This window comes from Callorhinus ursinus, unplaced genomic scaffold (assembly GCF_003265705.2).
Source record: "Callorhinus ursinus isolate GAN/ISIS: 27379988/994484 unplaced genomic scaffold, GSC_fseal_2.0 scaffold5, whole genome shotgun sequence".
Taxonomy (NCBI): Eukaryota; Metazoa; Chordata; class Mammalia; order Carnivora; family Otariidae; genus Callorhinus; species Callorhinus ursinus.
In genome coordinates, this window is record NW_027397067.1 from 83,127,730 (window position 1) to 83,151,582 (window position 23,853).

The window sequence follows — 23,853 nt, forward strand, 5'->3', positions numbered from 1 at the left end:
ACTCACTACCCCCTCTGGGCCTCGCGAGCCCTGCGGGGTGCAGCTCTGAGCAGGAGAGACTGCATGAGACCCCCACATTCAGCTGCTCCTGGGACAGGCCTCTCCCTCCACAGAGCCCCCCCTGGAGTGAGGCAGGGCTTGGGCCCGCCCCACCTGCCTCTCCTGGCCTTGTCCCTGGACACTAGAGGGCGGCCCCGGCAGCAGCGGGCTGCATCGCCCTGGCTGAGACCTTTCACACAGACGTGGCTTTCAGGGCCCTCCGCGGCCCCGGGCTGGGCGAGGGCCGCAGTGCACGGGCACTTAAGAGGCCGACTCCTTCCTGGGGGCTGCTGGGAGGACCCGGTGGACACTGCAGCAGCGAGGCTCCAGGTGAGACACCAAGTCAGGGTCAGGGTGTGGGTCCGGGGGGGGGGGGCTGGGGGCCGGATCTGATACCCTTGGGAAGGTCCATGGTGGGCCGCGGGCTCAACCCCAGCTAGGCGAGCGGCCGTCCATGCCCGCGGCTCCCCGGCCGCACCCAGGCTGGCCACTGGGGGCGCCCGAGGGCGGCCGGCGCTCTGGCCGGCTCGCGTGCTCTGTGGCCGCTGCGTCCCGCGGCTGCGTAGTGCGCACGCCCCCAGGACCCGCGGGCGCCGGCCTGTCCCACCCTGACCTGAGTGGCCCAGCTCCGGAGCCATGCTGTCGTGTGACCCCTGACCTCCTCGTGACGGGACCAGACCCCGTCCGGAACCGCTCTGCCCCGGCTCCAGGCTCTGGTCCGGCCTTGAACCCAGCCCCCGTCCCCGCCCGGTCGCGGGCCGGGTCCCGGGCGCCCCGCGTTCCCGGCCATGCACGGGAAGCTGCTGCCGCTGGCCGGCCTCTACCTGGTGCAAGGCCTGCCCTATGGGCTGCAGTCTGGCCTGCTGCCTGTGCTGCTGCGGGCGCGTGGCCTCTCCCTGACGCGCGTGGGACTGGCCAAGGTGCTGTACCTGCCCTGGCTGTTTAAACTCTTGTGGGCCCCCCTGGTGGACACGCGGGGCTCCCTGAGGGCCTGGCTGATGCTCAGCACGGCTGCTCTGGGCCTGGTGTGCGGGCTGCTTGCAGCCTCGCCTCCCGCGGAAGCCGGCCCGGCAGGCCTGCCGGTCACTGTAGTGGGGCTGCTTCTGTTGCTGAACCTGGGTGCGGCTGTGCAGGATGTGGCCCTGGACACGCTGGCCGTCCAGCTCCTGGAGCCAGCTGAGCTAGGGCCTGGTAACACAGTGCAGGTGGTCGCTTACAAGCTGGGGGCAGTGCTGGCGGGAGGGGGCCTGTTGGCCCTTGTACCTACCCTCTCCTGGCCCCTGCTCTTCCTGCTCCTGGCAGCTACCTATTGGTTGGCTGCTGCGCTCGTCTGGGCGGCGCCGGCCCTGCAACAGCCGCCCTCCTCTGGGCCGTCAGAACCCGCCCTCCACAGCCTGTGCCTTCTGCAGCACCTGCTGGCCATGCCCGGTACTCTGTGGACAGCAGGCTTTGTGCTCACTTACAAATTGGGTAAGTGAGGCTGTGAGCCAGGCAACAGCAGGGGCGGGAGCCTGGGGCCCTGGAGCCCGTTTTGTGGTCACCTTCTGGGGGATTAACTGCAGGCTGGAGCCCAGCCTGGCTCTGCAGCTTCTCCAGCTCTAGCTGCACGGCTTCTGTGAGCTCCAGCCGCACCCCCTCGGGTCTCTGACGCTGCTTCATGCTGACCCTAAGCTTGGCTGATGCCCCAGGACGGAGGCAGGGCAGGGCCCTGGCTAGGGGAGTGTACCTGAAGCCCCAGGTGAAGGGAAGTGGGGAGCCCCTGCTCACATTCTCCCCACAGGTGAGCAGGGTGCCAGCAGCTTGTTTCCGCTGCTCCTGCTGGACCACGGCATCTCCACGCCAGAGCTGGGGCTGTGGAACGGTGTGGGCGCTGTGCTCTGCTCCATTGTAGGCTCATCCCTGGGCGGAGCCCTGCTGGCCAGGCACAGGTGAGCCCTCCCTGGCCTGCTCCACCCACCTGCTCCCACCCAACCTGCACACCCCCCCTGACCCGTCCCCTCTCCCCACCTCAGGCAACCAGTGCCCCTGCTGAGGTCAGTGCTTGGGTTCCGGCTCGGGGGTCTGGCTTGCCAGACCACCCTGCTCTTCCACCTGGACACCCCGGGGGTCAGGCTGGGCTCCAGCACAGTCCTAAGAGGTGAGGGTCTGGCCACGGGAGGGGAGGAGTCCAGTGTCCTGGGCTCCGCTGATCTTGGCCCTCCCAGGGGCAGCCTTGCTGAGCCTGTGTGTGCAGCACTTCCTGGGGGGCCTGGTTACAACCACCACGTTCACCCTGATGATGCGCTGTAGCCAGCTGGCGCCCAGTGCCCTGCAGGTAAGAGGGTGCGGCTGGGATGTCCAGGGGGGCTGCAGGGCTGGGATCCAAGCAAGCCCTCACCTGATCTCACACCTCATCCCACCTCGCCCCTGCAGGCCACACACTACAGCCTCCTGGCCACTCTGGAGCTGCTGGGCAAGCTGTTCCTGGGCACGCTGGCCGGGGCCCTGGCTGACAGCCTGGGGCCGCATCTCTGCTTTGCCCTCTTCCTTGCTCTCTCAGGCATGCCCATTCTGTATCTGAGCCTGGCGCCCAGCACCCTGGCCTGAGCTGAGTGGCCAGCCTAATAAAGCTGAGCGTGCCCATGGCCTGGCTGTCTGGGGTGTGTGATGAGCAAGGCTGTCCTCAGAAAAGAGGGTTCCTAAGAGTGACTTTTGAGCATTTTTTATTCTGCATTTTGGGGCTTCCTTGCCCCCACACTTCTGGTGGTGGGCTTTGCCCAGGGTTGTCAGTCATTGTCATGGCCATCGATGTCCCTTTTCCCTGACACAATGCCACGCCTGATTCTCTCCGTACTGTGGCCACGCGGCACCCTGTGCATGCCTGTCCGTGATGTGGGGGAGCAGGGCCCGCCCATGGCAGGGTGGTCAGTGGCCCCACCGCAGGATCTCCTCTGTGGCTAAGTGCATCAGGGCAGGGAAGCTCAGATGCAGGTATCTTCTCCAGAAGCGCCGGTCCCGCCCATACACCTGCGCTGGGTAGCGGGGGCTTCCTGTGGTGGAATGGGACACATGACCCTGAGGACTCTGGGCCATGCCCGGCCCCTGCCCGTTATCAGAGCCCAACCTCCTAGGCCCTCACCAATGCCGTGGAAGATACGGGCCACAGCCCTGCCTGAGAACTGCTGGTCTGGCCACGAGGACAGAAGGTGGCGGACGTCCTGGCGAATCTGGTCCTCCCAGTCCTGGATCTATGGGTGGCATGTAGTGGACTGTGAGCGTGTGTGCGCCCTGCAGCCTGACCTCACTGCAGGCCAGGAGGGGCTAGCACTCACCCTGGCCTGTCCTGGCTCTGGGCCCTGCTCGTCTTCCGTGCCCCCTGAACCCTCTTCCTCGAAGTAGCAGCTGAGCAGGGCCTTGAGCCTGGCGCTGCGCTCCTCATCAGGCTGCTCCAAGCAGGGCCCGCAGCTGGGGAAGGCGACGCTGGAGTGAGAGTGATCTGTCAGCGCTGCTCACCTGAGGGAAGGGTGGAGGTGGCCCCAGGCCCCGCCCACCCCTCCTGCACCTGTGAAAGGCCTGGAAAGTGTGGCGCAGGCGGGCCAGAGCCTCCTGCTCTCGGGCTTGTATGTGGCCGTACAGGAAGTCACAGATCTGGTCCCTCTCGTGGGCCGTCAGGTCTCCAGGACTACGCAGACAGAAGGCAGGCTCCTGGAACTCCACCAGCACCCCCGTGTCCCGAGGTGCACCTGCCAGAGAGCTTGTCACGCACGGGTGAGCGGGCGGCAAGCAGGGCTGGGGCCAAGGAGGGCTGGGGGCAGGGCGCACCTGTCCCGGGCTCTGGCTCCCACTGCAGCTGACGGAGAGCCTGCTGTACAGAGGCCAGCTTCCAGCCCACTGAGCCGGCCAGCTGCAGCACATTGAACTCGACAGAACAGCTTCCCCCACCTGTGTTCTGCGCTGGCTGCTGGGCCAAACACATGGCCAGGAGGGGACACCTGCACCAGCGGAAGGGACATGGGATGAGCAGTCCTGGCTCCGTGTCCCTGGCCGCAGCCCAGGCCGGGACATGTGCTCACCTGTGGGCCAGGGCCTGGAGCTGGGGGGGGCCCCCGGGGCAGCGCAGGCAACAACGGGTGCACGTGGGTGTCAGTAGCTCCAGCCAACGCCGTGGGTGGAGCTCCAGGTAGCACAGCAGGGTCTCGATGGCTGGGGGGCAGAGCCGGGTTTAGGGGACGTGGGGACATGGGCATGTGGGGACGTGCCCACCGCCACCCCCAGTTCCTCACCCTCCTCAGGCATGTCCAGGGCCTGCACCAACGGCTGCACTGGGAGCGCCCGCTCGTGGCCCGGGCACCGGGCTGTGCGCTCAATGTTGGGTTGCTCAGCCTCCCTCAGGGACATGGCCACAGGCCTCTCCTGGCTCTCGGCTCCATCCTGCTCCAGGGGGCGTTGGGCATGGGCACGGGTGCAGGTACAGGGTGGGAACGAGCACTGGACCAGCTTCTTCACGGCGAGAAAGTCGGTGGCGTCGGCATGCACGTGTCTCCGCAGCTCCTGCAGGTCCTGGCCCTGCGACACGGCAGCTGTGAACGGGTGGCTGGGTGTGTGTGGTGGGGGGGTTGGGGGTGGGTTCGAGCGGGGCAGGGAAGAACCTGGGGTTGTAGGAAGAGGTGGCAATGCGCTGGCTGGCCATCACGCCCGGCCCGGCCCACAGCCTGTACGTAGCTCTCAAAGCTTGTGGGCAGCCCCAGGTGCAGCACAGCCCGCACGTCTGGCCGGTCCAGCCCCATCCCGAAGGCCACCGTGGCCACCACCACCCGCAGCCGACCGTCCATGAAGGCCTGCTGCACCCGCTGCCGCTCCCGGCTACACATGCCGGCGTGGTAGGCTTCGGCTACAGCCTTGGGGGCCTGGCCTGCGGGGAAGACACAGACAGTTGGGTAGACTGTGTTCCTGAGGCAGCTCCTGTGGGGCACAACCCTGCTGACCTCACCTCTGGGCCCCAGGTCCCGGGCCTCAGGCAGGCAGGTGCGGAGCAGCGCGGCAACACGCTCTGTGTCCTCACGTCTATTGCAGTACACGATGACAGAGCTCAGAGCACAGAAACGATCACTCCGCAGCAGTGTCACCAAAGCCTGGTGGGTGATGGTGGTCAGTGGGGGCTGTCAGAGGCCGTGCCTCTGCCTGGCCCAGGTGTGTACACCTACCTGGTCTGGGTCCCTGTCCATGGACACAGAGAGGTACAGGTTGGTGGGGATGGTGACTGGCCCTCTGAGGACAAGCTCCTCGGCTACGCCTAGATGCCGGGCCACATCTCTCGAGGTGCTGCGTGTGGCCGTGGCCGTGAGGCCCAGGAAGCAGCGCACGCCCGTGTGTTCCCGCAGCACCTGTGTGGGAGCGGAGCTGGTGAAGATGCCCGAGCTGCCCTCCCTGGCCTGCTCACTCATACCCCGAATAAGACTCACCTTGCAGACGCGCAGGTAGCAGGGCCGGAAGTTGTGGGACCACTGGGAAAGGCAGTGGGCCTCATCAACACAGGCAAAGGCGACCGGAGGCAGCTGAGGGAGGCGGCCAGGGGTCCCTGCCCCAGCCCCAACCAGCGCCTCGGGTGACAGCATCAGCACGTGCACCTGGGCCGCCTGAACCTGAGGGTGCAAGGTCAGGAGCATCATCCAAGGGCCTATCTGCTCCCCTGCCCGTCTTGCCACGTAAGGCCCCTCACCTTCTTCAAGACAGACTCCCGCTGCTTCCTGGTCATGCCTGAATGTATGCAGGCTGCCTTCAGGCACGGGGGCAGGCCAGATACCTGCAGGTACGGGAGAACGACCAGTTACAAGCCACCCTTCCTTGGCCCTCCCTCCAATGGCTCTCAGCTGCTCAGCCTGACAGGGACCACCATCTCTGCCTCAGGCTCTCTAGGGAGAACGAGCCCAGACTGTGGAGCCTAGGACTAAGGATTCAGAGCCACCCAGAGCCTTGGCTCAGAAGCGCCAGGAGCAGACAGGCCCTACTGGGGATGTCCCCCCTCCCCAGTGCCGCTCCTCCTAGGAGTTGACCCACGTCTGGCCACCTGCCACGTCCCTGCTGTCCTTGGGCCACTATGAGGCCTGGGGTTGTGGACATAGCCAACGAGGTGAGAACAGCTGAGCTCTTTACAGCTCTGATTAGGTAACAAGCAGCAGCCCAAAAGGGCCAGAGGACCTGTGGGCACTGGTTCCTGCCTTCTGCATGGGCCCAAGGTTCCAGTCGGTGTACCTGGTCGTCCATGAGAGACAGGAGGGGAGAGATGACTAGTGTGAGGCAGGGGCTCCGCCGGGCGTAAAGCAACGCAGGGAGCTGGTAGCACAGGGACTTGCCAGCACCCGTGGGCAACACCAGCAGCGTGGACATGCCTGGTGGGACCAAGGATCAGTAGTGCCACTCCGTGGCCAGGCCTTGGCCCTGCCTCATCCCCCCGGCAGCCAAGCTCACCAGAAAGGATCCGCATGACCACACGCTCCTGCCCAGGGCGGAAGGCTTGGTGCCCCAGCTGCTCTAGGGCCTGGAATACCTCAGCTGGTGTCTCTGGGGACAGGGGTGTTGGTCAGCATGGCCCCAAGTCGCCCCCATCTCCCAGTAAAGGCTCTGGGCTGGTAGACTTCCGCTCACCTGCCACCTGCCCCGACGGCCCTGGTGGGTAGAGTGGTGGCACATAGTGGGGTGGGCAGTGCACCTGGGGCACAGACTGCTCCATGGTCACCAACAGCTCAGGCCCAGAGGGCTCTGTATCTTTCTCACTTACTAGAAACAGACACAAAAAGGTGGTGTGGGACTCCAGACTAGACTGGGATCTTTCTAGCAAAAACAGGTAACTACAGCCTGCCCCCCGTCCCTTCATTCACCAGGGAGCTGACAGCTGGCAGTGCCTGTCCTCTGGACTGCTTTCTTCAAGGTGAGCTGGGTCTGCACATCCTCTCCGTTCTCACTGCTCTTCTGGGGGCCGGGAGTAGGCTCTGCAGCAGGTATAAGGAGCTGCTAGATTCCTTTGTTCGAGCTAGACGTGCTTCCCCCCCCTCCTCCCTGAGAGTACAAGTCTCCTCCGAACAGTGTTAGGAACCCATCACCCAGAGTAGAAGTTTCACCTGGTTGGGGGCACTGGGATGACCAGTGGCCTAGCTGTCCACACCGGAAGCAAGAGTTCCTGACTGTGGCTCTGGGCTGACCACCTCCAAAACACTCCCCTTTCTTCTGCCACTTCTGCTTCCACATCTGGGGGCCGCAAAAGAAGGTCAAGAGGCAAAAGGTGGTAGGGATGAAGGGAGTGCCTGCCACCACCTCACCTGCTTCCGGAGCAGCCTGCCACGGAGTGCTGGGCCCCGCACATAGCGTTTCTGCTTCATGTTGAGTCGTACATAATTATCTCCGCTCTGGATAGCTCGTCTAGAAAGGATGTACAAGCGGGCCATGCCCAAAGCCTGCCCCACCCTGGCTCATCTCAAGGCGATCCTACCGGGAAGCTGAAGCTGTAGTACCTGGGGGCTGTGGGGCCACTGGGGGGCTGAACCCACAGGGGTTCTCCTGGACCATCTTCTGCATGTCCCGTAGCCTCAGCTTCTTGAGGCAGAGGTCCTGCTTGGCCACTGTCCTGCTGGGCCTGTGCAGGGTTCCCTTCTGGTTCCCTACCGCATCTCCACTTCTTGCCTCGACTGTTGCCGAGTTGGGGGCTCCCTGTAACTCCACCTGTCTGTAAGGCTTGAGTCTCAGGGCCAGTGCTATGACCAAGGACTGATGGGACACCTGAGGTCAGAGGCTGTGACCCCTCTACGCCCAGGTTAGGCGGGCAGGCCTGGGCAGCCCCCAGGAAGTCTGGGGCCCCATTGTGACACCGCTGTAGCCAGTCAGGATCTAGGGAGCTCAGTCGTAGGCTCAGGGATGCCTGTAGCTGCTGGAGGCGGCCTGGCCTCAGCTGGGGCCCACGAGGCTGGAGGGGCACCTCACTGACTTCTTCTGGAGAGATGGGGGCAGCCCCTGCACCTGGTGGCCCCGGGGAGGGCGTCTTGGACGAGGGTCTTCGTGGAGGCCGGGGTATGCGGCCCAGGGCTGGCCCAGCCTGAGAGGGGGAAGACGGACCAGGAAGCAGGAACTCAGGTATCTGGGCTGGTACTACAGACTCTGAAACCTCCCAGAATGTCCACCCGGAAGCACCAGGCAAGGTGAGAAGCCTGAGGTTGGCTCGGAACCCGTCTCGGGAGCCTCACCCTGATTAGTGCTGGAAGGGTACATATGGCCACATAAGTCCAAGTGCGTAAGTGTGGAAGGGTTGGCGAGAAAGGCCACGTGGTGATCCTGCCCCTGGGCGGACACCAGCTCTGCACCCAGGACAGACGCACTGCCCACTTGGCCTACTGGTAACTCTCACCTGCAGGGTGGCCTTTAGGTTGGCCTTAAGCCTCTTCCCATAGTCTGGCACAGACCCCACAGGCCTTGGCCCTGAAAGACTAGAGCGTGGACTCTGGGTCGCAGCCCGATTCAAGTGCGGCCCCCAGCAGCTGGGCTCCAGCCTCTGCAGGAAGAGAGGGTGGGGGTCCGGGCCCTCCTCCAGCCTCCCAGCCCCCCTCCCCCCCGAGGTCCGGTCCTCCCCCGACGTTCTGTGCCCCACAGAGGCCTGATCACGACTCCTCCCGGCTCTGCCGTCCAGGAGACTGACCCGCAGGCCAGGACGTCCAGGCCTGGGTACCTCCTCCGCCGTCGCGAGAAGCGACTGCTTGGGCCTACGAGGTCCGACGCCGCCGGCCCGGCTCAGGGCCCCCTTCAGGGCGCGGTACTCCCGGTAGAGCGCTGGGGATGGGGTCAAGGGTCATCGGGGGCCGCCGGGCTCCCTCCCCGCCCGTCCCTCCTTCCTCCCCACGTCCGCGCGCTCACCGCGGGTCTCCTCCGGCGCCGCCTCCACGTCCTCCTGCGGCGGGAACGCGTCAGCCCGCGGCCGAACCCTCAGCCCCCCGCCCCCGGGCAGCCCGCACCTGGCCCGGCCGCCGCCCGCACCGCCTCCGGAACGCGCGCTCCCAATCCTGCAGCCGCTCCCGCACGTCCTGCAGCCGCTCCAGGGCGCGGCCCGGCGCCCCGGGCTCCATGAATCTCCCGCCGCGAGGGCGACGCCGGCCGCCGGCCAATGGGGGCACCCAGCAGGGTCGGAGGCGGGGCGGCTCGGCAGCCGCCTCCGGGACAGCCAATCAGTGGGACCCTAGTGGGGCGGCCAATGGGTGGCGTCTACGTCATCGCGGCGCGCGGAGGCGCTGGGCGGGGCGCCGCGGACGGTGAGGCGGGGCCGGTGGCGGTGGCAGCGGCTGTGGGGCTGGTGAGCGCGGGCCACCGGCCGGAGATGTAGCGGGGCGGCGTGCGCCCCCGGCCCTGCCTGGCCGCACGAAGCAGGCACGGGCGCTTGGGGCGGCGCTGCCCGGGAGGCGGGAGCGGGAACCGGACGGTTCGTCCGCGGGGTGTGGGGGAAGAACCTGGAGCCCTGCGTCGGGCAGAGCGACCTCGGGCCCCGGGGGGACGGCGCACCGGCTTCGAGGGGCACATCACGCCCGGGAGGCGGAGGGCGTCGCGTTGAGGGTCTCCCGCGGCTCGAGGCCGGGAGGAGCCGGGCGGGGGCGTCTTCGGGGAGACGCCGGGAGCCGCGGGCCGGCGGGAGGGGGCGGCGGCCCCTGCACAGAGGCTCCTCCCACGGTGACCACACTGGCTGCTTTCGTTTCCTCTCGTGACAGGTGCTGGGTTGGTCTGTCCTGTCACAGCGAGGTATGACTCGCCCTCGCGAGATCTGTCTCCAGGCAGAGCAAGGCCGAGGGTTGGCGTTCGGGGCTTCTCAAGAACCAGTGCCCTGAGGACTGACGTTGTGCATGAGGTCCGGAAGAGCAGGGTCCCTGGGGCCAGGCTGCTCCCCCTTCCCCGAGCTCATCGCCCAGGCTGTGACCTTGGCCTGGCAAGGCTTAGATCTTAGTTTTCTAATTTGTTTCCAGGGGTATGACTGGGAAGCAGTTTTGAGGATGAGGTGTTTGGCCCAAAGTAAGTCCCCTGACTGTTGCTGCTGCTGAAGTCAACAGTAGAGGTGATGTCTAAGAGCTCCATAGTCTCAGGCGTTTACTGTATGCCCTTTGTTAGCTGGGATGCCTATTCAGCTGCTGACTCTATCCATCTGAGCAGTTCCTGGCCTGGGTCCTACTGAATCCCATGGGTTTGAGAGTTGGTCTCTCACTGTGGTTCTCTCTGGGGGGAAAGAGGACGTTTAGACAGGTGGCAAGGACCTTGGTGGGTGAGGTTTGCTTTCTTTCTGTGAATCTGCAGGGATCTCCGTGCTTGGCAGTACTACTGGACGGTAGTAGTTAAGACCTGAGGGTCAGGCCTGTCTGGACTCAAGGTTCCCTGGGTCCTAACGCTTTTTACCTTTGCTGGTATTTAAGCTGCATCAGTGCTTCCAGTTCCTCTCCAAGGACCACCCGCAAGAGCTGGAGGAGGGTGGGGAGGCGGATTGTGATGCAGCTTCCAGCCCCCTAGGAGTGTCCTACCTCCTCTAGTGCTTGTGTGGTGGGGGAAGGGTCTGAGCTTTATTCTACTTTTGAGGAAGAGAGAGTCTCTTGATAAACAGCTTTGTAATCTGGGAGGCCTCAAGTACAGGTGTGTGTGGGGGGGAGGGGGGAGGTCCTGCAGAGCAGTAGCCGTCTAAAGCACATCCAGGCAAGCTGGTCGTGTCTGATGCTGTGCTATTTATGTACCGTTTGATGGCTACGTTTCCCTAAAGAGGCCCCATGCTTCTGGAGGGAGGGAACTGGGGGGTGGTCTTGTCCCTGTTTCCACTTAGCCCCATGCTAGGCACTTAGCACTTGCTCTTCAGTGCCACGGTCCTCCACTGAGTGTCAGCGCTGTACCAAGTGCCACGCTGGGCTTGCTAACTATCAGTGATGGAGGAGGCTATGGCCGGGTGGTGGCCTGGGGTCTGTCCTCCCCGCTGAAGGGCCCTTCCCTGCAGGTGGCTTCCTGCCTGGCCCAGCGCCATGCACACGCTTGTGTTCCTGAGCACGCGGCAAGTGCTCCAGTGCCAGCCAGCTGCCTGCCAGGCCCTGCCCCTGCTGCCTCGAGAGCTCTTCCCCCTGCTGTTCAAGGTGGCCTTCATGGACAAGAAGACGGTTGTGCTTCGAGAGCTGGTGCACACGTGGCCCTTCCCACTGCTCAGCTTCCAGCAGCTGTTGCAGGAATGTGCCCACTGCAGCCGGGCCTTGCTGCAGGAGCGCCCCAGTACAGAAAGCATGCAGGCCGTGATCCTGGGGCTGACGGCCCGGCTCCACACCCCAGAGACAGAGGCTGGTACACAGCCTCTCTGCAGGTATGGGCTCACCCGAGGGCCCCGAGGGCCCGGGGTGGGGGGGTGGTGGTGCAGAGAGTGTCCCCTGTGAGGTTCCAGGCGACTGCAAGGACTCAGTGCAGGAACAGGCATGTTGCTCCTGTCCCAAGATGGCTGGGAGTGGGTGTGGGCTCTGCTCCCTTGTCTCCTGCTTCAGCCTACCCATGCTCCCAGGAAGCATGCCCTGCGAGTGCTGGACATGACGGGCCTCCTGGACGATGGCGTGGAGCAGGACCCTGGCACCATGAGCATGTGGGACTGCACAGCAGCGGTGGCCCGCACCTGCATAGCACAGCAGCAGGGCGGGACTGCGGAGCCTGGGCTGGCCCCCATTCCTGTGGAGGTTCGTGTGGACCTGCGGGTGAACCGGGCCTCGTATGCGTTCCTGCGGGAGGCACTCCGAAGCAGCGTAGGTAGTCCGCTGCGGCTCTGCTGCCGGGACCTGCGGGCTGAGGACCTGCCCATGCGCAACACTGTGGCTTTGCTGCAGCTGCTGGATGCGGGCTGCTTGCGCCGTGTGGACCTGCGCTTTAACAACTTGGGTCTACGTGGCCTGTCTGTTATCATCCCACATGTGGCCCGCTTCCAGCACCTGGCCAGTCTGCGGCTGCATTATGTGCACGGGGACTCCAGGCAGCCTTCTGTGGATGGTGAGGACAACTTCCGTTACTTCCTGGCCCAGATGGGCCGTTTCACTTGTCTGCGGGAGCTCAGCATGGGCTCCTCTCTCCTCTCGGGACGGTTGGACCAGCTGCTCAGGTGAGCAAGCCCCACTACTGCCCTGCCCTTCCTCCTCTCCCCCAGACCCTCCCCTGGTCCAGCCTGTTTGTGATCTCCTGTGTCCCCTATAGCACTCTGCAGAGCCCCCTGGAGAGCCTGGAGCTGGCCTTCTGTGCCCTGCTGCCCGAGGATCTGCGCTTTCTGGCACGGAGCCCCCATGCTGTCCATCTCAAGAAGTTGGACCTTAGTGGCAATGACCTGTCTGGCAGCCAACTAGAGCCTTTCCAGGGTCTGCTCCAGGCAGCTGCGGCCACACTGCTGCACCTAGAGCTGACTGAGTGCCAGCTTGCTGATACCCAGCTGTTGGCCACGCTCCCTGTGCTGACGCGCTGCACCAGCCTCCGCTACCTCGGCCTCTATGGCAACCCGCTGTCCATGGCGGGCCTCAAGGAGCTCCTCCGGGATTCAGTGGTGCAGGCTGAGCTACGCACAGTGGTGCACCCCTTCCCTGTGGACTGTTATGAAGGCCTGCCCTGGCCACCGCCTGCTTCTGTTCTGCTGGAGGCTTCCATCAATGAGGAGAAGTTTGCTCGTGTGGAGGCCGAGTTGCACCAGCTGCTACTGGCCTCGGGCCGTGCTCATGTGCTCTGGACCACAGACATTTATGGGCGCCTGGCTGCAGACTACTTCAGCCTATGACCTCCAGGCTGTCCTGGTGTTCAGGGCTGATGGAGATCCCTCCCTGCCTTAGGTAGACAGAGCCTTCATGGGGCCCTGTTGGAGGCCTGACACAGAGGCACTGGTCTCGGGTTTCCTTGCTCCTGGGCATTTTGAGCCTTCCTATGCTTTGTGCAGCACCATGCGCAGTTTGCCCTGTACCCATTCCCCTGACTGGCTTGGGCTTCAAGGGCTGGATTCCAGGCCTGCACGGCCAGGTTTGGTTTGGGTGCACTTGGCTACCCTCTGGTGTTGTGGTCCTTTCTTTGGAATGTTTCTGGGGTCCCAGCTGCGAGCTGAGAGAGGGTGTTCTCTCTAGGCCCTTCCCAAGAGCAGACTGCCCTGGGGTTGAAGCTGGAACAGAGACCTGCTTCAAGGAGAGCTGGGTCTCCCTGCCCCCGCACCCAGGAGACCACCTGGCTGGGCTTTGGAGCCAGAAGGTGTCATTAAGGTACAAACGTGCAGTGTGTTTGGAACTTAAATTTGTGGTTGTTTCTTCTGTCCTAATTGGTCAGAATGACTTGTCGCTGGCTCTGCTGTCACCCCCAACCTGGCCGCTGGGTAACTAACAGCTGTCTTCCAGTCCGCTGCCCTCCTCCCCTTCCCTGGGCACCCCACCCGCCTCACAGCCAGTCTGGACGCCTCCACAGCCCGTGGCCCCTCCCACCTCGGGGAGGCCCCAGGTCCTCCAGAGGCTGGCGAGCCGGTGTCAGCCCCTGCAGAGCTAGAGGGGAGGGCAGTCCTGGGAGGCGTCTTTTCTGGAGGGCCTCGGTAGGGGTGTGGGGAACCTCCTTGGCCACCGTCCGTTCGCACCTTAGGACTTCCGCCTGCAGAGCTGGGGGTCCGCAGGTGCCTGCGCCACGCCCTCGGGGCCCCGGACCCCACACACGGCTCGCCGCACACTGCGCAGCTTCTAGCCTTTACTGACTGCGCTGGAGCATGCGCGGGGCGAGCCCGCGGGCCGGCCAGTCCGCGAGGCCGACGTCACCCGCGCGCGCCCGCCCGCCCGCCCCTCTAGGCCCCCCCCGCTCAGCAGTGAATTTCATAGGCTGCGGGCGGCTGCAGCGGGAGGCCCTGCGCCGGCCCGGTCGCCGCGCCGTCGGCCGCCTCCGTCGGGCCCTCTGCGAAGAGCGGCTTGGAGCGGTCGATGACGAACATCTCGTGGCCTCGCTCGTCGCGGAGCTCCTCGAGCTGCGCGAAGGTGCAGGGCCCATCCGAGTAGTCGTTGACGAACAGCGCGCCCTCCCCCGGCGGCCCCGGCGCCTTTTTCCGCTTGCGCCGGCGGCGGCAGATCATGGTCGCCAGCAGCAGCGCCGTGAGCGCGAGGAGCGCGATGGCGGCTGCGATGGCCGTCTGCGTGGCCAGGCCCAGGGCGCGGAAGGCCATGCTGCCCGCCTCGTGCAGGGGCTCGTGGCTGACGGGGCCGGCGTGCGGGGGCGGCGGGGGCGCCCGCTGCAGCTGCTGCTGCTGCTGGGACAGGTTGACCAGGAGCTGGAAGGGCACGCGGGCGGCGCCGCCGGCGTTGGAGGCCTCGCACTCGTACTTGCCAGCGTGGGCCAGGGTGATGTTGCTGAGGAAGAGCATGCCGCTGCCCGTGTCAGAGGCGCCGGGCCCGCCTGGGCGCGGCGCCCCGCCGTCTGGCTGGATCTGAGCCCGTCGCTGCCCTTCGCGAGGCTGGGCCACCTTTCTCCAGGTCACCAGGGGCTGCGGGTAGCCGGAAGCTTGGCAGGCAACCCGCAGGTCCTCCCCCAGGTTGGCTGTCACCTCCAGCGGCTCCACGTGTACAGAGGGTGGGATGCAGATGAGGCTACTGCCAGATATGTCCAGGAGACTTTGAAGGGCCAGGCGCGGGGGCTCTGCACACATTATCTTCTTGTCCCTGGAGCTGAGCAGCCGCTGGCCGCCCTCCTTGATCCATGCTCCCAGCCAATGCAGGGCACAGTCACAGCGCCATGGGTTCTCTGTGGGCAGAGCAGTGGCGGGCTGGTAGCTCAGGGGTGGTTGGCCAGAACAGGAGCCCCTTTCCTGTCTCCCACAGGGCGCCCCTGCAGCCTCTTCTCTGACCCCAAGCTCCTTGGAGTGTGGGCACGCTCTTCCCTCCCTCTTCAGTTCTGTGATGCATGTTCCAGATCTCTAATTTCTAAGGAAGCCTCTACTCCTCTGAAGTCTCTGCAACAAGTCCCATTATTTTTGGGGAAGCTTGGTGTCCACATAGACATCCTACAGCACTGAAACCTTGCAGGTCCTGTCAGCCTTGTCTTCAGGTGCTGTGTCCTGGAATGCCAGCCCTAGTTTCATCCTTCCAGTTTCTGCCTGCCTGCCCTGATAGCCCCAAAGTGTGCAAGTGTAAGCCCCTCAACTCTTACCAGGGATTTCTACCTTTTCTGTCTTCATTAGGCAAGTTCCCTGAGCTGTGTCCCTTCCAGCATCCCCATTCCTATCAGACTTCTCCCATGGGTGCAGGTGGTGGCATGGCCCTCCAGAGTGCTCCTGGATGGTCTGCAATTCAGAGCCACTGAAATCAAAGTCCCCTCCACACCTGAGCCTGTTTCCTACTGCCACCCCTGTGGCCGGGGAATAAAGCTTTGCATGAGATCCCTTCCCCCCCGGAAGGAGGTACCTGTGAGGCGCAGGACCTGCAGGCTGGCCAGGGGCTGTAGGGCCTCACGGCTGATGGTGCCCAGTTGATTCCTGCTGAGGTCCAGCAGTGCCAATGAGGAGAGCCCGGCCAGGGCCTGGTCCTCCAGCAGCTCAATGCTGTTTTCCTGCAGGTGCAGCTCCTGCAGTCGCTGAAGGAAGGACAGCAGATCATCAGGGAAAGGCCCTGGGACACAGGATCCCTTCCTAGCAGGATAGACTGGGTTGACTTTTCTCCCTTTCACTACCCCTAGCCCACCTAACCCCCTCACCGGTAGGTGCAGGAAGGTGAAATCCAGCAGCTGCCCTAGCTGGTTACCAGCCAGGTAGAGCGCACGGAGCTGGGCCAGGCCGGTGAAAGCGCCAACTCGTAAGCCACGCAGCCGGTTGCCGGTGAGCGCTAGCTCTAGCAGGCGTGACTGCGCGCGGAAGGCGCCTGGCTCCAGGGCGCGCAGGCTGTTATTGTGCAGGTAGAGACGGCGCAGGGCTGCGAGAGGCGCCAGTACACCCGGTTCCAGGCGCGCGATGCTGTTGTCCTGCAGGAACAGCGTCTGCGGGCCGGAGGGAAGGAGGGTATTCACGCCTCTGAGGGAGTCTCCCTCTTCCCTAGGGTGCTCCAGCACCCACAGGGACGCTCACACAGCCCTCCCTCCGTGTCGCGGGCACCTCTGCTCCGCGGCCCAGTGGCCCCACGCGGTGCCCACCTGCGTCCCAGGTGGAATTCCGGGCGGGACGACGCGCAGCCGCAGGGCGCCGCACTCCACCGTGGCGCTGTAGCAGCGGCAGGCGGCCGGGCAGCCGGCAGCGCGGGCCGGGAAGTCGGGGAACCACAGCAGCCACAGCAGCAGCAGTGTGGGCGCGCCCGGGGCCATCTCCCGCGGGACCGGCCGCGGGCCACGAAGCTGCAACCTCCTGACGGGCTTCCTTATAGTCCACCCCGGATGTGATGTGCCTCCTGAAACACAGGTTGGCAGGCCTGCCCCTAACACTTGAGAGCCAGAGAAGGACATGATGGAGGCCCACAGCTTGTGTCTAGTTTCTGAAAAGTTATAAATCAGTTCAAGCAACTGATTAAAAAAAAAAAAAAGTTGGTTTCCCTCCTTTATAAAAACAGTCATGAAGATCTGGGGCATCAGGTTTCAGTTTGGAATTTCCACTATTCTTAGTCTTACTACACAGGCCATGTGGGGAGAGTCAGCCCTGCCCGAGCTCTCTTCTCTTCCCATCTATCTCCCTGGCACCGTAAGGGGCTTCCTACTCGTGCGTATGGACGTCTGGATCCGGCTTCCCTCTACATTCTAGCAACTGGCCACTCGAATCTAAGGTGCAAGAGGCTAGTGCAAGGTGAGGTGGTGAAGCCCATTACCCAAGCACAGGCTAGAAGATGAAGAACAGGCTCTGGGAAGACATTTCCCCTTGTCCACATGGACTCCTCTCTGTGAGACCTCCAAAAGCTGAGTCCATAACAGAAGTCTTGTGCCCCCAACACAAGGCCCCAGGCCCCACAAGGCCAGTGTCCTTGTCTTCACCCAACCCTGACCCAGCATTGTCTAGTCCTTTTCTCCCTAGGGCTCATGCTGTGTTCCCCGACCCTGGGATCCACCTGATGTATCTTGATGGTTAACATGGGCAGAACTAATCTGGGAGCCACCAGCCATAGGAAAATGCAAGCATGGCTTTATCCAGCCCCTGCCCCTGCCCTCCTGGGGGTGAGAGTGGGTGGAACAGCTTGCAGAGAATTAGGGGTATTTCTCAGGGAACTTGTTAGACAATTGGGGGATGTGGCACACAATAGGAAATGGCCTATGTTCTCCCTGCTGGCTCCCAGCAAGTTGCTTCTGTTTTTTTTTGGGGGGGGGGGCGCTCTGGAACAGCTGCGTTGTAAAAGAGGGGCCTTGGGCCACCAACTGGGTTTCTAGGGTAGTTTCCCAAGTGGGCTTTGGAAGCAGTGACCTCCTAAATTGTGAGGGAATATATTGTGTGTTTGGGATTTATGCACATGCACCTGTGATCCTAGAGAGATGGGGAGGCCTGGGACTAGTTCCAGGCACAGTAAGTCCAGTTTTAAAGGTGGGGACTTGGGCCGAGAAGCCAGCTAGTCTGGAACTAGGGATAGCAAAGCTGAGGGTGTGCTGTCATCCAGCCTCCAGCCCTTCCTCAAAGGGTCCCGCTCTGAACACCTGCCTGTTTACCAAGTCTCCCTGCTAGCAAGAGTGAGTCATGTGGAAACGGACCAAGGGGCCTTGGTGTCTGCTCAAATCTTGCTCTAAATTGCAACTCACATGATTATTTAAAGTCACTAGAAATGAGGTAGGCACAGCAAAAGTTTTAATGGAATATAGCTTTGGCCCAGGCAGAGGCAGTTCCCAGGTGTCTCCGGATATGTGTGAACCCCAAGGACCTGAAGGCATACTCTGGGCTCCTGGGATCCATTTCCCTGAGCCAAAGCGCTGGCCCAGGGCTTGCCCACCCAGCCTCCAGCGGCAAGTCCTCTTAAGTAGAGGAGCTTCTTGGCTTCCTCCTTAGGATTCAAGGCACTGCGGTTCACAGGGACACCCCCTAGACACTGATTGGAATAAAAGGGCCGGCCTGAGCAGGGATGAGGGCCCAGGCGGGAAGAGCAGAGGCGGCCAGCCCAGAAAGCCTTTTACCCAGCGGACAGCCCTCTAATCCGGATGGGCAGGGGGCGGGGCGTCACACACAGGATTCTGCGTTGGCTGTCACCGTCTCCAGGGCGCCCATCTGTGCGGGGACTGGAGGGGCGAGGAAGCCCTGCGACCCCCTCGGGTTCAGTGCCTGAGCCGCGTGCCTCGATTCCCCCCACGGTGTCACCTGCACCCCCTCCAGCGCGGGTCTGTCCTGAGCCAGTTCAGGGCAGGGCGTGGTCCCTGCCAGGTCTCCTCCCCTTCTCGGTGCGCGTGGGGTACAGAGCCGGAAAGGCCCCCGATCCCGCCCCCATGCCCGCTGACCTCGGGTCGGGCGCCCCCTCACCTGACACTCCCGCGGCGCGGCTCCCCCGCCGAGCCCGCGGCGCCCCGGCCCACTGAGCAGCGCCGGGCGGGGGAGGGGCGGGCGCCGCTCGCGCACGCGCACGCGCACTGGAGCCCCCGCGCCTCCGACCCGGCCTCCCCGGCCCGCCCCAGTGAGCGAGGGCCAAACCAAAGGACGCCCCAGGCCCGAGGTGTGGGGAGGGAGCAGAAGGGCCCGCGACCCCGCCCCTCCTCGCGGTCGAGGCCACGGACGCGGCAGCACCTCGGACAGCGCCGAGCCGCCCGGGCCGCGGTGCACCTGTGCCGCGCACGCGCATTCGGCCGGCGCGCTCTTTGGGTGCGCGTGCGCAGCGATGCGCGGCCGGGACCTCGCGGGGAGGGGGGCAGGACCGCGGGGCGGGGCGGGCGGCCAGGGGCACCTGCGGCTCAGGGCCGCGGGGTGGCGAGCAGCAGCGGGGCCAGGTCCATGGTGAGGGCGAGGCGGCGGCCTTGCCAGCGTACGTGCGAGGGCAGCGCGGACGCGCCGGGCGGATACTCGAAGCAGGCGCTAAGCTCGAAGGCCAGGGCTGAGCGTACCAGGCCCACGCCGCCCGCACGCTCCGGCGCCGGGTGGTAGAGGCGCCCATTGGCTGCCAGGGGCAGCAGACGCGCCGGCTCGAAGGGCACGGCCAGGGCCTCACCGCCGCCGCAGTAGGAGAGAAGCGGGGGCCCGGGGCCCGAGGCCAGCAGGTGCGTGAAGACCACGGGCCGGTCTTCGCAGCGCAGGAAATTGCGCTCCCTGCCGCAGGGCGAGAGGAAGGGGAAAGAGGCCTCGTAGCGACCGCTGCGGTTGGGTCTCAGGCGGGAGAAGAAGGTGACCAGGAACTGTGGGTCTGGAGGTGAAGGGGCGCGGTTGCTTACCATGCCAGTCTACACGGGGCCCCGCTCCCCCAGGCAAACGGCTTGCCCTGGGCAACGCCAAGGGCTGGCACCGCTCGTCGGCCCACCACTTTGGCCTCACTCTGGACAGCAGGACCCTTGTGCGCAGGATGCCCAGTCCTCTGCTTCGGGCGGGCCAGTGGGGAGGCTGGGGAGCAGAGCCCACCAGGGCCTTGCCGAAGGGAGACAGAAGGTGGGTAAGAGGGTGCAGCAGTACCTTTGAAGCAGGTGATGAAGTTCTTCATTTTGGAGTCATCCAGGAAAAGCTGCGGACAGAGGGGCAAGCCATTGCCCATGAGTCCCAGCTGGGAGCCAGACAGAGTCGGCCCCAGGGCGGGGGAGGCATTGGGCAGGCCTGAGCTGAGGCTAGTGTCCGCTTCCCTTGCTCGTGTGTACACACCGTGTGCAGAGAGGCGAATGCAAAGTAAACCGGGGGTCCTACCGACATTCCCGCATCGACGCCGCACTCCGGGCCGTGCTGGTGCCTGAGCTGCCATGCTTTCCCCGTACCTCTCCCTTCCTCAAGTTTCTAATTAAGTGTGCCACCTCCGCGGAGGCTCCCCGACTTGCTCCCACCCGCCAGGGCTTGCAAATCAGGCAGGGCGGCCCCGGGGGCCGGGGACCGCAGGGAGGGGCAGGATCTGGGGATGTAGAGCGCGCGAGACGCAGCTGCAACTGCGTGTGGTAGGTTGGCTGCTGGGGGTCCGACCCCTCTGGGGCTGAGGCCCGACGCCCCAATCTCTCCAGCTCGTTGACCCAGCTCAGCAGTCACGTTCACTTACCTCGGAGGCCCCGCCCCTCGCAGGGGCCCTCCCTCCGACCCCACCTCTCTTACAGATGCGCCCCCTCCGGCCCCGCTCCAGGCCCACCTGGCCCTGATGATCCACGTAATAAAAATATTCTCGCGTCCGGGGCTCTGGGGCCTGGCCCTGCGTGTAGGAGATGTCCCCGCCTCCACCGCAGGCCCGGGTCCCCGGGGACCGCGCCAAGGCCAGGGCGCCGGTCCGGAGCGCTCCGCATGCCTGCCACATCTTCCTCCGGCGCCGGAAGCGGCGGGCCGGTCACGCGGGGCTGGCGCTGCGTGAACACGCATCCCCCGGCGACTGCGGCCTCACACTTCGGGTTCCGGGCACTAGCGCGGAGCTCGCTTCCCCTGGGCGCACCGGCTTCCCGGACGGCAGGAGCGGCCCGCCCTGGTGTCCCGCTGGGGAAGGGATAGCGGACGAGACCGCCGGGACAGCGGGGTGTGGATGTGATACGGGGGTGCAGACGGATTCAGGAGTGAGGGGACGCCCTGGGAGCGAGGCCCTGGCAGGAAGGCAGGCTCTGTCCCTCCGCCGTCGGAGCCTGGCCGCCGGCACGTGGGCGGGGTACCCCTCAGAGAAAGCCAGTTTGGCTGGGCTGTGTCTGCATTTTCAACTAGTTACTGAATAAATACTCTGCCTAGAACCTATGGCAGGTTGGGGGTAGGACGCGTCACAAAAAGCCCACTCCCTGTGCAAACGGGCGGGGACTTAGGGGTCGACACATACCCTCGGTGGCCGCAGACGGCGCAGGGGGACCCAACACCCAGCTGGTGCCCCCTCCCTGGCTCATCACCTCTCCCCCATTCCCAGGAAACAGCCTTGCTTACAGCCCCACCCCTACGCGCTCTCTCCATTCCCCCACTCTCCCCTGGCCTGTCCACCTAGGTGACCATACTAGCAACAGGCTGGCTGCAGTAGTGGGCTGCCCAGCCCCCAACCCAGACTTCTGAAGCAACTGGAAGAGCACGAGGCGACAGGCATTGACCGTGGCTCACAAGTGTCCATATGTATTTTATTCACACAAAGTGTTGTCACCTCTTGAGTCCATGCGTCAGAGCGAGAGTCTGTGGCCGGGCCGTCCATCCCAGGCCCGGAGACCACCCGACTGAGGATGCTACCTCAGGGGACACCCGGGCAGCGGTAGGGCTGGGCTTTTTTGTTTTTAATAATAAATAAAAACTCAACTCTAAAAAAAATATATATATATATATATATAAACTGGGGAGAAATTAAGTTTAACAATTGGAACTCAAAATTCCAAAATGGAAAATGTACAAACTGAGAGTCTAGGTACCTCCTACCCCCAGCTCTGGCCTTGAGGAATCCTGGGCGTTCCCTGGTTCCCCAGCTTGGGGTCCCTTCCCTCTTCAACTGCAGGTCCCACGTGGGGATGGGGCAGGGTTTGGTTTTTGGTCAGAAGCCAAGAAAGTGGCGAAGAAAATGATGGAGTGATATCAACTTGCTCTGCACAGAGGACAGGCTAGGACGGCTCAGAGATAAATAGCATTTGGGTTAAAACTATGTCATTAGCAAATTTAGTTCTTATATCTTTCCCTCTATATCTTTATACACAGGCGGGTTGGTGTGCTGGATAGAATCTGAATTTATAGTTACATGAAGAAAAAATACTCTTGCCCCTCCCCCACCCTGCCCCAAGAATGCCTGCCCAACCCTGCCCCCCACCCCAGAGGACTTTGGTTTGGGGGCCCCTCCCCACCCAGAGTGAGCCTGCCGGGCCCTGCTCTGGTGATGGACAGCCCAGTGCCCTGGGGCCCCCAACTCCTGTGCAGTCTCGACGATGGAGGCCACAGGTGGCGGGGTGCGGGTGGGGTGTGCGGGGTGTTGGAGGCTACAGGCCAGGAAGGAGACCGAGGGGAAGTGCGGGGCAGAGGAAAGAGGCGCAGCCGGGCAGGGGCCAGGCCAGGGCCAGGCTGAGCGCAGGAGCCCCAGCGAGGCAGCTCGCTCCGGGGGAGGGCGGTGTGTGCTCTCAGGCCGGCCGGGAGGGGCAGTGTCACTTGGCTCCAGGAAACAGAAGGCACTTTCTCGGGGCTGGCCGGCCGGCGGTGGGCGAAGCGGTGCCCAAGGAACTGGCCACTAGGCGGCGCGGTGGGAGGGGGCCCAGAGGCGCTCTTCCCACTCGCCCTCTGCCCCGGCTGCGTCCTCAGGCCAAGGGCCTGGGTGGGAAAGTTGGGGGCTTCCAGGGCTGGGGCGGGCATGGGCGGGGCCTGGCATGCTGCCTCCGCGGCTGGGGCGTTCCCTCCCCCCTCCCCGCGTGCTCCCCTGCCCAGGCGCACCCGAGCTTGGCTCTGTCCCCACCCTCGGTCCTTGGGGCCCACGTGCTATAGCACGCCCTCCATGAAGCTGGTGTCCAGGTGCTGGATGAGCACGCGCAGGAACGACATCTCCTTGCGAGTGTTCTCGAAGATGACGCGCGGGTCGTCCGATCGGCAGCGCAGGCAGTTGGGCGCCATCACCATGGCCAGGTTGCTGACGTCCATCTTGGTGATGGCCACGTTGGCGGGCTGCACGAACACCTGCGCAGAGGGGACAGGAGGGTGGGCCGGGCCCCGCGCGTGAGGGGTGCCCTGGAGGGGTGGGGGCGTGCCCCGCCGCGTACCTGGAGGAAGCGGATGAGGTAGCACAGCACCAGGCGGTTGATGCGGGGGAGCGCGTGCACCACGGCCACGGCGGCCTCGGGGTTCTCGTAGTGCGCGATGCACTGCTCGTAGAACTCGTGCGGGATCAGGGGCTCCTCCAGCTCCCGATACCACAGCTTCAGCAGCGAAGCTGCGGACACAGCGCGGGCGGGGGGGCGGGGCAGGGTGCTCAGCACAGCCTGCTGGGCGGGCTCCCCTGGGCTGGGCGGGAGCCGTGGAGTGGTCAGCGGGTTAGGGCGACACAGGGTAGGGGCAGCGTGCGGCGTGAGAGCGGGAGTGTCGGGCCAGACTGGCAAGGCCCAGACCCTGGCGTGTTGGTGCTCCTGAGGGCCTGGATTGACCCTAGGGGTGCTGGGGGCTGATGCAGGGAGTGCAGGAGAGCGGCAGGCTAGGCTGGAAGAAGGGCCCCCAGGAGACTGCATGATGGGAGGGGTTGTCTGTGCTAGAAATGGACTGGGAGCCATGACATCGCTGGGGGAATTAGGGGGAGCCCAAATGTTTCAACTGCCTGGAGCAGGCCTGCTTCAGCTCCTAGGGAATGGAGGCTCACCAGGGACGTGGGGGTCCTCCAGGCCTGTCGGCACCTTCCACTGGTCTACCTGCAGCTTCAGGGCGTTCACCTCATCAATGTCCCCAGGGACTCTGTGGAGCACAGGGTGGGTCACACGGAGGAAGACTCTGTCTTGCCCCGGATCAGACCCCTCCCCCATGCATCGTCGGCCAGGCCAGACCCCTCCCCCATGCTGTCCCTCTTCCCTCTGCTGGCCATCCCCAGGCAGATGCCATTATCAGCAGGGCCGCTGAGGCTCAGACCCTCAAGCCTGTCCCCCCCTCCCCCGGGGCTTGGGTAGGTGAGTCTTGACAGCAGGCCTTGTGCTACGCCCCATGGGGCAGAGACTATCATCCCTATTCACAGGTGAGCAGCATCTGCTGGCTGCTGCTGGGGTGTCTTTCCAGGCTCACGTCTCAGGCCCTGCCTATGGTTACCATCCAAGGGCCCTCTGGGGCCCTGGTGGCCA

General features: G+C 64.3%; 5 protein-coding genes across 26 annotated transcripts in view; 2 read left to right on the forward strand and 3 right to left on the reverse strand.

Annotated features, from left to right (window-relative positions):
• The first annotated feature begins 602 nt into the window (after positions 1 to 602).
• On the forward strand, positions 603 to 2,719 carry MFSD3 (major facilitator superfamily domain containing 3). The gene is made up of 5 exons (XM_025871380.2): positions 603 to 1,509; positions 1,820 to 1,967; positions 2,052 to 2,176; positions 2,244 to 2,353; positions 2,452 to 2,719. The coding sequence occupies exons 1-5, from the start codon at positions 828 to 830 to the stop codon at positions 2,623 to 2,625; spliced, it is 1,239 nt and encodes a 412-aa protein (XP_025727165.1). The 5' UTR covers positions 603 to 827; the 3' UTR covers positions 2,626 to 2,719.
• A 5-nt stretch (positions 2,720 to 2,724) lies between these two features.
• RECQL4 (RecQ like helicase 4) lies at positions 2,725 to 9,253 on the reverse strand. Of its 2 annotated transcripts, XM_025871369.2 has the most exons (22): positions 9,015 to 9,253; positions 8,917 to 8,950; positions 8,414 to 8,832; positions 7,527 to 8,104; positions 7,335 to 7,434; positions 7,137 to 7,263; positions 6,897 to 7,007; positions 6,664 to 6,795; positions 6,487 to 6,579; positions 6,271 to 6,407; positions 5,738 to 5,821; positions 5,481 to 5,660; positions 5,223 to 5,402; positions 5,009 to 5,150; positions 4,668 to 4,930; positions 4,302 to 4,584; positions 4,092 to 4,221; positions 3,841 to 4,010; positions 3,581 to 3,761; positions 3,351 to 3,498; positions 3,158 to 3,266; positions 2,725 to 3,068 (listed from the first exon to the last, which is right to left on the reverse strand). In XM_025871369.2, the coding sequence occupies exons 1-22, from the start codon at positions 9,123 to 9,125 to the stop codon at positions 2,944 to 2,946; spliced, it is 3,837 nt and encodes a 1,278-aa protein (XP_025727154.2). In that variant the 5' UTR covers positions 9,126 to 9,253; the 3' UTR covers positions 2,725 to 2,943. The 2 variants fall into 2 exon arrangements, with proteins under 2 accessions (XP_025727154.2, XP_073749526.1); XM_073893425.1 differs by lacking the exons at positions 6,897 to 7,007; positions 7,137 to 7,263; positions 7,335 to 7,434; ... (2 more) ...; positions 8,917 to 8,950; positions 9,015 to 9,253 and having other exon boundaries at positions 5,481 to 5,522; positions 6,664 to 6,791.
• LRRC14 (leucine rich repeat containing 14) lies at positions 8,021 to 13,308 on the forward strand. 11 transcript variants are annotated; one of them, XM_073893429.1, is made up of 6 exons: positions 9,300 to 9,349; positions 9,759 to 9,895; positions 10,011 to 10,099; positions 11,018 to 11,371; positions 11,564 to 12,148; positions 12,241 to 13,308. In XM_073893429.1, the coding sequence occupies exons 4-6, from the start codon at positions 11,043 to 11,045 to the stop codon at positions 12,806 to 12,808; spliced, it is 1,482 nt and encodes a 493-aa protein (XP_073749530.1). In that variant the 5' UTR covers positions 9,300 to 9,349; positions 9,759 to 9,895; positions 10,011 to 10,099; positions 11,018 to 11,042; the 3' UTR covers positions 12,809 to 13,308. The 11 variants fall into 11 exon arrangements, with proteins under 11 accessions (XP_073749533.1, XP_073749534.1, XP_073749528.1 ...); XM_025871376.2 differs by having other exon boundaries at positions 10,011 to 10,056; XM_073893433.1 differs by lacking the exons at positions 9,759 to 9,895; positions 10,011 to 10,099 and having other exon boundaries at positions 9,236 to 9,349; positions 11,547 to 11,732; positions 11,979 to 12,148.
• A 121-nt stretch (positions 13,309 to 13,429) lies between these two features.
• Positions 13,430 to 19,227, reverse strand: LRRC24 (leucine rich repeat containing 24). 4 transcript variants are annotated; one of them, XM_073893426.1, is made up of 5 exons: positions 18,455 to 19,227; positions 16,168 to 16,502; positions 15,736 to 16,014; positions 15,447 to 15,606; positions 13,430 to 14,787 (listed from the first exon to the last, which is right to left on the reverse strand). In XM_073893426.1, exons 1-5 carry the CDS (start codon positions 19,077 to 19,079, stop codon positions 13,856 to 13,858), a joined length of 2,331 nt encoding a protein of 776 aa, XP_073749527.1. In that variant the 5' UTR covers positions 19,080 to 19,227; the 3' UTR covers positions 13,430 to 13,855. The 4 variants fall into 4 exon arrangements, with proteins under 4 accessions (XP_073749527.1, XP_025727157.2, XP_025727156.2 ...); XM_025871372.2 differs by having other exon boundaries at positions 13,434 to 14,787; positions 15,447 to 15,615; positions 16,168 to 16,418; XM_025871371.2 differs by having other exon boundaries at positions 13,434 to 14,787; positions 15,447 to 15,615; positions 16,168 to 16,451.
• A 2,140-nt stretch (positions 19,228 to 21,367) lies between these two features.
• Positions 21,368 to 23,853, reverse strand: part of ARHGAP39 (Rho GTPase activating protein 39) — a 104,615-nt gene continuing 102,129 nt past the window's right edge. For all 8 annotated transcript variants that reach the window (XM_073893436.1, XM_073893437.1, XM_073893440.1 and 5 more), the window contains 3 exons: positions 23,385 to 23,476; positions 22,795 to 22,964; positions 21,368 to 22,711 (listed from right to left, as the gene is read on the reverse strand). In XM_073893436.1, the coding sequence (XP_073749537.1) occupies positions 22,517 to 22,711; positions 22,795 to 22,964; positions 23,385 to 23,476 (457 nt within the window). In that variant the 3' untranslated portion in view covers positions 21,368 to 22,516. The remainder of the gene's footprint in view (positions 22,712 to 22,794; positions 22,965 to 23,384; positions 23,477 to 23,853) is intronic.

Coding starts and splice junctions, on each gene's coding strand:
- RECQL4 (XM_025871369.2), bottom strand. CDS start 9,125: ATGGAGCCCGGGGCGCCGGGCCGCGCCCTGGAGCGGCTGCAGGACGTG. Junction 5,822..6,270: donor TGTCTCTCATGGACGACCAG/GTACACCGACTG, acceptor CCGTACCTGCAG/GTATCTGGCCTGCCCCCGTG. Junction 3,267..3,350: donor CAGAGCCAGGACAGGCCAGG/GTGAGTGCTAGC, acceptor TGCCACCCATAG/ATCCAGGACTGGGAGGACCA.
- LRRC24 (XM_025871370.2), bottom strand. CDS start 19,079: ATGGGCGCCTCTACCACCCGGCGCCGGAGCGTGCGGGCGGCGTGGGCC. Junction 16,503..18,454: donor CCGCGCCGCGGGAGTGTCAG/GTGAGGGGGCGC, acceptor ATAACTTTTCAG/AAACTAGACACAAGCTGTGG. Junction 14,788..15,446: donor GCAGGTCCTGCGCCTCACAG/GTACCTCCTTCC, acceptor CTCTGCCCACAG/AGAACCCATGGCGCTGTGAC.
- MFSD3 (XM_025871380.2), top strand. CDS start 828: ATGCACGGGAAGCTGCTGCCGCTGGCCGGCCTCTACCTGGTGCAAGGC. Junction 1,510..1,819: donor TGTGCTCACTTACAAATTGG/GTAAGTGAGGCT, acceptor TTCTCCCCACAG/GTGAGCAGGGTGCCAGCAGC. Junction 1,968..2,051: donor GCCCTGCTGGCCAGGCACAG/GTGAGCCCTCCC, acceptor TCCCCACCTCAG/GCAACCAGTGCCCCTGCTGA.
- LRRC14 (XM_073893427.1), top strand. CDS start 9,251: ATGGGTGGCGTCTACGTCATCGCGGCGCGCGGAGGCGCTGGGCGGGGC. Junction 11,372..11,546: donor GGTACACAGCCTCTCTGCAG/GTATGGGCTCAC, acceptor CTCCTGCTTCAG/CCTACCCATGCTCCCAGGAA. Junction 12,149..12,240: donor CGGTTGGACCAGCTGCTCAG/GTGAGCAAGCCC, acceptor TGTCCCCTATAG/CACTCTGCAGAGCCCCCTGG.